Here is a 9488-nt window from a genome sequence, read left to right as displayed (position 1 = left end):
GGGGGGTCTAGAAAAAAAAAAAAAAAAAAAAAAAAAAAAAAAAATGGTTCACTAAAAAGGTTCAAAGTGTCCAGAAGGATAGCGTATGTAACTTTGGACTTAGTCAGAATGGTTCTTCCTACCACCAACCTCCAGAGTCCACCGTGCTAACCACTGTACCACTGAGGTTGGTTTGGTTTTTTTCTACTTTCCTGGAAGCCGTGTATGTGAGTTTCTATTTTATATCTATTTGGTGCTGCAATGTATTTAGTCGAGTACTGTTAGTATGGAAAAGACATTGAAATGCCAGCTTCCCCACTCTCTCATAGGTTAATACAACTTTTTTTTTTCAAAGTTCTTGATAGGGGGAACTATAACTGCTAAATAACCTCTAAAGGCCGAAGGACTTTATGGGTTTTTTGTAGTTTTATAGGCCCAATGTCCAAAATTTTGGACAATATTGAATTGAGTCTTTCTGACAACAAGGTACACATTTTGCCGGGCTTTTAGGACTGCAAAAATAATGTCCAAAATTTTGGACACTGGGCCTTTAGAGGATAAGTCTGCAGACAAATCTCAGGGTGTGTACCAGGCTTTAAGACTTGTCGTTCAAGTGTGAACGGGCCCTAGACTGTGATCAACTGATTGAGTGGGGATCTGTAATTGAATGCTCTAAATTTAAAATGTATATATCAATATATTGACAAAAGGCTGTTTTAGACGCAAAGAAAGTCGATGTGTGTCTCCCTCCCTTAGTGTTATGTGAGGGAAAGTAAACTGTCGGGTTCTGTGTGGCGTTTTTCCCCCTTAAAAAAAAAAAAAAAAAAAAAACAAAAAAAAAAACAAAAACAAACAAACAAGCCCGAAACGGATATTTTTACCCATTTCTTGATTTTGAACCAGCACATAAGATCGATTAGATTCCCAATACTTATTCTAATAGAAAGTAAAAATGTCGAGGGAACCTTATTGAGAATACTCATTTGTAGGAGAAACTTCTTTATGACGATTGTTTCTTACCAAATAAACACGTAAAATTAAAAAATGGTCCTTGTTTCTCAGACTTCCTGTATTCTTTTTTTCTTTTCCTTAACATTTGTATTGTGTTTGTCATATTCCCCTATGCTCTAAAATATCTTTACTCTCCTAATATGTTATTATTATTCTATCTATTCCAATGACATTATTTTTTGATTTCAACAACATACGTATGAGATAGCTAAATATTTTTATTTTAAATTTGGTACGATCTTTACGGTCGTGCAAATTAAGTTGCTTCTTGTTTTTGTCTTAATCTTTTCTTCCCCATTGAGTTGATGTTTCAAATCCTTGAATTTTCACTTCTTCTTTTTCAAAGTTTCAATTCACATCAAGTCAAAATTGACCAATCAAATGCCTTGAGACTATACTTAGCACGAACTTAAGAGCCAGCATTTTGTTCATAAATATGGGTGTTAATCTTTCCCCATTGAGTTGATGTTTCAAATCCTTGGATTTTCACTTCTTAACTTCTTCTTTTTCAAAGTTACAATTCACATAAAACACGCTTAATAGCGTATTTGTGAAAAAATTGACCAATCAAATGCCTTGAGACTATACTTAGCACGAACTTAAGAGCCAGCATTTTGTTCATAAAATCTTTCCCCATTGAGTTGATGTTTCAATTTCAAATCCTTGGATTTTCACTTCTTAACTTCTTCTTTTTCAAAGTTACAATTCACATAAAACACGTTTAATAGCGTATTTGTGAATATTGAAGTTTTTTTTTTTTTAGATTTTAATTTCCAAAAGGTACTCATATAAATTTTATTTCTGTCTATTTGGAATTGAATTCCATCCAGAAACATTTTATATTTATTTTATCATTATTTTTTTCTTTCTTTTAATTTGGTTCTCTTTCTCGCTCTTAACTATCTTTCCTTTACTTTGGAAACGTTTCTTTTTGATAGTTCTCTTATTGTTCTTGTTTTTATTTAGTATGACGTAATCAAATGTGCATTTTCCACCCTTGAAAAATGCAATTGTTTAAATTGATGGACTTAAAAACCAAAAGGTACTCATATAAATTTTATTTCTGTCTATTTGGAATTGAATTCCATCCAGAAACATTTTATATTTATTTTATCATTATTTTCTTCTTTCTTTTAATTTGGTTCTCTTTCTCGCTCTTTACTATCTTTCCTTTACTTTTGGAAATGTTTCTTTTTGATAGTTCTCTCTTATTGTTCTTGTTTTTATTTAGTATGACGTAATCAAATGTGCATTTTCCGCCCTTGAAAAATGCAATTGTTTAAATTGATGGACTTTAAAAAAACTTATTCAATTATCAAAATTAAAGTTATTTTCACTACACTTGGCTTCTTAAAAGTAGTTTTGCTCGGAAATTAAATTAGCTGTTGTTTACAAATGCAAAGGAATAATAATATTGTTTATTAGGCCATTTTTCTAATCAAATTTTCCTTTTCCTACGCTATCCAGCCACATTTTGAATCCAATCACGACCATATAGATTAAATTTTGCCTTGTCTACAAATTCCGTCTATCAAGCTTTAAAGTTACGGATTTAAATTTGGGGGTTTCGCAAGCAAAATCACTATATATATTTAAAGGTATTAAATTTAGGGGGGGGGGAAAACAAAAGCATAAAAAAAAAAAAAAAAAAAAAAAAAATGGTTCACTAAAAAGGTTCAAAGTGTCCAAAAGGACAGCGTATGTAACTTTGGACTTAGTCAGAATGTTTCTTCCTACCACCAACCTCCAGAGTCCAGATTCAAAGTCCACCGTGCTAACCACTGCACCATTGAGGTTGGTTTGGTTTTTTCTACTTTCCTGGAAGCCGTGTATGTGAGTTTCTATTTTATTTCTATTTGGTGCTGCAATGTATTTAGTCGAGTACTGTTAGTATGGAAAAGACATTGAAATGCCAGCTTCCCCACTCTCTCATAGGTTAATACAACTTTTTTTTTTTTCAAAGTTCTTGATAGGGGGAACTATAACTGCTAAATAACCTCTAAAGGCCCAAGGACTTTATAGGTTTTTTGTAGTTTTATAGGCCCAATGTCCAAAATTTTGGACAATATTGAATTGAGTCTTTCTGACAACAAGGTACACATTTTGCCGGGCTTTTAGGACTGCAAAAATAATGTCCAAAATTTTGGACACTGGGCCTTTAGTCCAAAATTTTGGACAATATTGAATTGAGTCTTTCTGACAACAAGGTACACATTTTGCCGGGCTTTTAGGACTGCAAAAATAATGTCCGAAATTTTGGACACTGGGCCTTTATGGAATGTATAGTTGACCAACTTTACAAAGAACAAACTTAATGAAAATTCCAAAACTCCTGGAATCATGAGTGCTGTGAAGAATCCTACAGCTTGCTTGTCATCAGGGTTAGGTTGTAATATAGGTGTCGTTTCATCATCAATAGGATTTGTGTCATCATCCGATCCACTTGTACTGTCAGAATTATCCTCAGATGTACCATCTGTATTAGATAGTTTCCTGTATCCTCCATGTATTGGATTATTGTCATTAATAATCCCTGTATATCTTGGTAGAATAGTAGCAATAGAACATCCCACACTAGAGGGTGTCTCTGGCAGGAAGAGAAATATGACAATGCCTGACAGACTCATCATGATACCTGGAACGGGAATGTATAGTTGACCAACTTTACAAAGAACAAACTCAATGAAAATTCCAAAACTCCTGGAATCATGAGTGCTGTGAAGAATCCTACGGCTTGCTTGTCATCAGGGTTAGGTTGTAATATAGGTGTCGTTTCATCATCAATAGGATTTGTGTCATCATCCGATCCACTTGTACTGTCAGAATTATCCTCAGATGTACCATCTGTATTAGATAGTTTCCTGTATCCTCCATGTATTGGATTATTGTCATTATTAATTCCTGTATATCTTGGTAGATTAGTAGCAATAGAACATCCCACACTAGAAGGTGTCTCTGGCAGGAAGAGAAATATGACAATGCCTGACAGACTCATCATGATACCTGGAACTCCAGGCTTTAAGACTTGTCGTTCAAGTGTGAACGGGCCCTAGACTGTGATCAACTGATTGAGTGGGGATCTGTAATTGAATGCTCTAATCCAGGCTTTAAGACTTGTCGTTCAAGTGTGAACGGGCCCTAGACTGTGATCAACTGATTGAGTGGGGATCTGTAATTGAATGCTCTAAAACCTGGAACTATGAATGATAGACTCCAGTCGGTTGTGAGATAGTAACTTGCTATTAGACCTCCAACAATGTTACCAATGGATGTGTGAGAGTTCCAAACACCAAAGATGACGCCTCGCTTGCGTTTCCCAAACCAATTGCCCATTACTGTCAGAACACCAGGCCATCCTGTAGTTTGTGCTATGCCACCAAATATTTGAACAATGACAAAGTATGAAAAGGCATGGATGTTGTAAACTTTGGCTAAACCAAAGAAATAGTTGGCAAGCCCTGATAGGATCATTCCAATAGTAAGGAAGTACCTTAAATTCACATGTTCAGCAATGATTCCACTGATAAACATGAAGAAAGCATACGAGAACAGAAAGGCTGAATCCAGTGTGCCGAGTAGAGCATTTGCATTGGGACCATCAAATGGAGCCCAATCACACCACGTGTCATTACCAGGGAAAGGCTGTTTTAGACGCAAAGAAAGTCGATGTGTGTCTCCCTCCCTTAGTGTTATGTGAGGGAAAGTAAACTGTCGGGTTCTGTGTCGTAGCATGCCCATAGTATGCCTGTCATCAGATGGGCGAGAAGAGAAAAATGCTTCCCATTTAGGTGTTGGGTCAAAAAGGAGTCCCGGAAAGTAACGCGTTGAAATATTTGCAATCAAAATGAGAGTGTTTTTCCCCTCTGAGAATCGAACCCAGGGAACCTACTTGCAAATTCATGTTGTAGTCCCAGCCATTGGGATACCAGGGGGCGGGGTAAGTCCTGTACAGTTGTGATAGAGAGTTGTCTTAACAATACTAATTGTCTTCCTTGTAGCATGGTAACAGCAGTAAGACCAGAACGTCAATAGCAGCACCACTCCCTTGTAACACAATGTCTTCTTGACAACATTAGAGCTTGGAATAAGATGTTCTATCATCCTTATACCCAGAGGCCCAGGTCTCGAGGGTTGAGCAGTCCTTGTCCGCAGTGGAATAAGATGTTCTATCATCCTTATACCCAGAGGCCCAGGTCTCGAGGGTTGAGCAGTTCTTGTCCGCATAGGCATTTTTTACTTTTTGAGTTGTCACCTCTACCAACCAAGCTGAATAGGCTGGGAAATCGTTTTTATTGGACATGGAGATTTATAATTTTTACACTTTTTGGCTCTAGGAGAAGTAATTTTTACACTTTTTGGCTCTAGGAGAAGTAATTTTTACACTTTTTGGCTCTAGGAGAAGACTCTAAATTTTACCGTGGTTATTCTTTTTTGTCTTCTTTCTTTCTACCTATACATCGATATTTTTATTATTTACTAACTAGTCTAACTACTCACATATTATTTTCAGGTAAGTGATGACACGTGCAGCATCAGTGGCGGCGGAGCAGGAGGGGGGAGGGGGGGCTCCTCCAGTGGCCGAAGACGAAAACCAGTGCTGAATGCGCGGGAGAAGAATATGAGACGCCTGGAGAGCAATGAGCGGGAGAGAATGAGAATGCACAGTCTGAACGATGCCTTCCAGGTAAATAGAATAGAATATCAATAGAATTGAATAGAATAGAATAGAGCAGAATAAAACGGAGTATAATAGAATAGAACATTTGATTTATTTTCCATTATCAGAAGAGAAAGAGAATAAAACGGAGTATAATAGAATAGAACATTTGATTTATTTTCCATTATCAGAAGAGAAAGAGAACTCTTCAATCAATAGTAAACTTGTGGCGTAATTTTTAACTAATAAATAATAATAATAACTTCACTGGACCCATCCCATACCCATCATCTGGATATCAACCACGCTCAAATTTGCTTCAGTGGTCCATTGGAAACTGGTCGATTCGCTGCTGGCTCATGCAGGACTTGTTCTTTTTATAATGTTTGTTTGTTACGTTTAACGAGCTATTTAATTACTTGATTTTTAGCTCAAGTTCTTTTTATAATAATCAGAAAAACGAAAAAATATCAAGCGGTCGGGACAAACGTAACGAGCCATTGAAGCCATACGACCAAGTGTTCTGTGGCGAAGGAAAAATGTGTATTCCGCCACTTTCAAATGCCTGGTCGTATTTCGGCGCTGGCTCGATGTACTTATGTTAACCCCCTGTGTTCCAATTTCTTTCAATCGTTATTTACACTACCCTCTGTTCCAATCTGTTTATAGCCATAGATAATGTAAAATCCGCCCCGGGCGGGAATCGAACCCGCGGCCTAGCGCTTACAAGGCAGACGCACTACCAACCAAGCTAACTAGGCTGGCTAACCCCCTCTGTTCCAATTTCTTTCAATCGTTATTTACACTATTAACATTGCCCCCTCTGTTTCAATCTGTTTATAGCCACAGATAATTTACTAACCCATTCTGTTACGATCTCTGTTTTCAGTCGCTACGCGAAGTGATACCACACGTCAAAAAGGAGCGCCGCCTGTCCAAAATCGAAACCCTCACCCTGGCCAAAAACTATATCATGGCGCTCACCAACGTTATTTGCGACATGCGAGGCGAAGATTCCCCCTATGTGGCGCCAGATAGCAGTACGGGACTTATAACGAGCGGCACGCAAGGAGATACGGCCCTGACCGCGCATGCGCATACGGAAGAGAGTTTCTTTGATTTTGAATAAATGTGTATATTTTGAAATAATTTTATTGATATTTTGAAATTGAAATTTTCTGTAGGTAATTTTAATTGTTTGCATACGTATTTTCCAATTACCTACATAATAATAAAATAAAAAAACTGATTAAAAATTTTAAGAGAGAGAGATAATTTGAAACTACATAATATACGAGTACCAATCAAAATCAAATGTTATAAGATCATCATCACTCAGAGTGCAGCATATTATATAAAAAAAAAAAACATCACACATTCCAGTATGTACCTACCTACATGATTAAAATTACCTGCTCGATATGTATTGCGTTTGATGCCAAATTAGTTTATAATGATTACCTACTTTACCTATGTAATTTGTTTAGCCTTAATGTAAAATATTAAATTAATATGCCCTAAAATTAAATAGATATAATAGTGGGATAAATTTTATGTAAGGTGTGTCTTTTAAACCATTTTTGATTATTTTACGTTTTGTTGAGGAAAAGTGGTTTGATAAAGGGAACTGGAGCAGCTAAGATCTTATCGTCCCGAAATCGAAGAGAGAAGGAAGACAGTATACGAGAAAGCCAGCCGTTCCGAGAACGAACATTATAAAATAAAAATATATTAGAATAGTTATAGTTGAAAATATATCTAGATCGATAGTAAAGTTAAGTAATTTTTCAGTATTAATTCTGTAATTGCGCTAGTCATAAAAACGATATTGTTTTGTTTCGTATAATTTATTTATTGAATTTATTCCGTAAATGTAATTAATAAAATTAATTACTCATTTTATGAATTTTCTTGAGAAGTGCCAAAAATAGGCGAATCACACAATATTACTGAATTAGATGATGGGTCTTAATGACCCAAAATTTGCCCACATCCTTAATGAAACTAGATTTATCTATTCCCAGGATTCCACATTTCCTGAATACATCCAGTTCACATATCAAGGTGAACCGAATAAGATTCACTTGTTTGTTGAAAAGACGACATGCTACTTTTGCAAATCAGACCATCCCTCACATAAATGCCCACTGAATAATGAAGAACCCAGGGTAACCACAGACCAAGGTGAACCGAATAAGATTCACTTGTTTGTTGAAAAGACGACATGCTACTTTTGCAAATCAGACCATCCCTCACATAAATGCCCACAGAATAATGAAGAACCCAGGGTAACCACAGATGTTTTGACTAGTTTAATGTCAATGGTTGGCTCTCTGTTGTGAACACCTACCAACTATGTGACCATAAAACCTAGATGGTTAGTAGACATCCACAACAAAGTCCTGACTAGCCTAGCACCAACCCAAGAGAAAATAAACCATGCTTGAATAGAAGTGTCCTCAATGCAGCACTGACCATATCTCTGAACTTTGTATAATATGAAGAACTTGAGCAGATATTTTTTCTGTGAAGGTTGATGGTTTTGTATTCATTTTTGAAAATGTTCCGATAACTTCAAAATTTTCAAGTGTATCTATTTAAAATAGCAGGAGATTCCAGGCTCCGCAGTGGACATCCTGGTGAGAGAATCAATGGTCTCAGTGGGGGTTGTTAGTCCAGGCTCTAAGCTAGGGCAATGGTCTATTGGCTCTATGGTCCCCCTTGTGGAAATGCGCCTACCCTAATTTATGGAGCAAGTTTCTTTTACTGACCACAAGCCTGGCTTTGGTCAGTGTTCATCCAAAACAAGGAATCTCTTACAGTAACTCTGTTGTCTGTATGAATTTCAAATGGTTTTACAGTCAATCTCTGCAGCTTCTGAGGCTGAGTTGTTATCCCAATGGAGTATTTTCAACAGTCACATAAACTGGGAATGTGGTTTGATGGGTTGTGAGTTGTGAACTTGGCCTAAATTTCCTGATCTCACCTTTTTTTTATGCTGACATTTTTGGCTGGTCTCTTTTTCTCATCTGTGTTTTTCTGGGGTTATTATTTTGTTCTGTGTAGATACCTCTACCTATCTTATTTTCAGGCCAGAATTAAAATCAACTTCTCATTCTCTCTCCTCTCTCTCTCTCTCTCCCCCTTTCCCTCTCTACCTCCCTCTTTCTCTCTCTCTCCGCTTGTCATGGACTATCTTCATCTCTTGCTAGGTCGTTGGTTGTATTCCCACTGGGGTGAATGTTAACTTGTTAACTATCTGTCTTATCCAGATACAAACCATGCACCACGTTCCTTCAGTTCTCTGTCGCGCCCGTCTTGTCTTGTCTTGTAAGCGCTAGGACGCTGGTTTGATTCCTGTACTGGCCATTCCCCCCCCCCCCCCCCCCCCCTGGATTTTTCGTGATTTAGCCAATGTGTTCGCCAACATCCAGTCATGGACGAGGCACGTGAAGAAGAAAGAGACGAAGGAGAAGAAGAAGAAGAGGAAGAAGAAGAGGAAGAAGAAGAGGAAGAAGAAGAAGAAGAGGAAGAAGAAGAAGAGGAAGAAGAAGAAGAGGAAGAAGAAGAAGAAGAAGAAGACGAAGACGAAGAGGAAGAAGAAGACGAAGGAGAAGAAGAAGAAGGAGAAGAAGAAGACGAGAAGAAGAAGGAGGAGGAGGAGGAGGAGGAGGAGGAGAAGAAGAAGAAGAAGAAGACGACGACTAAAGGCAAAAAAAGGATTTTTCTCTCAAAAAAAAAAAAAAAAAAAAAAAAAAAAAAAGGTCGGTGTTTCCCCCCCCCGCTACGCAGAGATAAATCCGAGCTTCTAGTGCTAGTGGGCGCTGATAGAATTGTATAC

The 9488-nt window shown here is 37.2% G+C and overlaps 3 protein-coding genes and 1 long non-coding RNA gene across 4 annotated transcripts in view; 2 read left to right on the top strand and 2 right to left on the bottom strand.

Annotated features, from left to right (window-relative positions):
* LOC103518462 (glucose-6-phosphate exchanger SLC37A2-like) overlaps nucleotides 1-9488 on the bottom strand; it is a 19520-nt gene that overhangs the window by 6907 nt on the left and 3125 nt on the right. The gene's annotated exons all lie outside the window — the stretch shown is intronic.
* Nucleotides 1588-2569, top strand: LOC113471253. Its single transcript, XR_003394019.1, has 2 exons — nucleotides 1588-1770; nucleotides 2033-2569. It is a non-coding gene; the product is annotated as an uncharacterized LOC113471253 (long non-coding RNA).
* Nucleotides 3617-9488, bottom strand: part of LOC103518466 (glucose-6-phosphate exchanger SLC37A2-like) — an 8881-nt gene continuing 3009 nt past the window's right edge. Inside the window, exons 2-5 of the mRNA XM_026830254.1 lie at nucleotides 5154-5242; nucleotides 4906-5081; nucleotides 4182-4632; nucleotides 3617-3993 (exon numbers count right to left, since the gene is read on the bottom strand). Coding sequence (XP_026686055.1) covers nucleotides 3617-3993; nucleotides 4182-4632; nucleotides 4906-5081; nucleotides 5154-5220 — 1071 coding nt within the window. The 5' untranslated portion in view covers nucleotides 5221-5242. The remainder of the gene's footprint in view (nucleotides 3994-4181; nucleotides 4633-4905; nucleotides 5082-5153; nucleotides 5243-9488) is intronic.
* Nucleotides 5507-7336, top strand: LOC103518465 (protein dimmed-like). The gene is made up of 2 exons (XM_026830253.1): nucleotides 5507-5674; nucleotides 6537-7336. The coding sequence occupies exons 1-2, from the start codon at nucleotides 5609-5611 to the stop codon at nucleotides 6774-6776; spliced, it is 306 nt and encodes a 101-aa protein (XP_026686054.1). The 5' UTR covers nucleotides 5507-5608; the 3' UTR covers nucleotides 6777-7336.

Source organism: Diaphorina citri, unplaced genomic scaffold, assembly GCF_000475195.1.
Source record: "Diaphorina citri unplaced genomic scaffold, Diaci psyllid genome assembly version 1.1 scaffold2202, whole genome shotgun sequence".
NCBI classification, from domain to species: domain Eukaryota; kingdom Metazoa; phylum Arthropoda; class Insecta; order Hemiptera; family Psyllidae; genus Diaphorina; species Diaphorina citri.
This window is presented reverse-complemented; position numbering and strand designations above follow the sequence as displayed.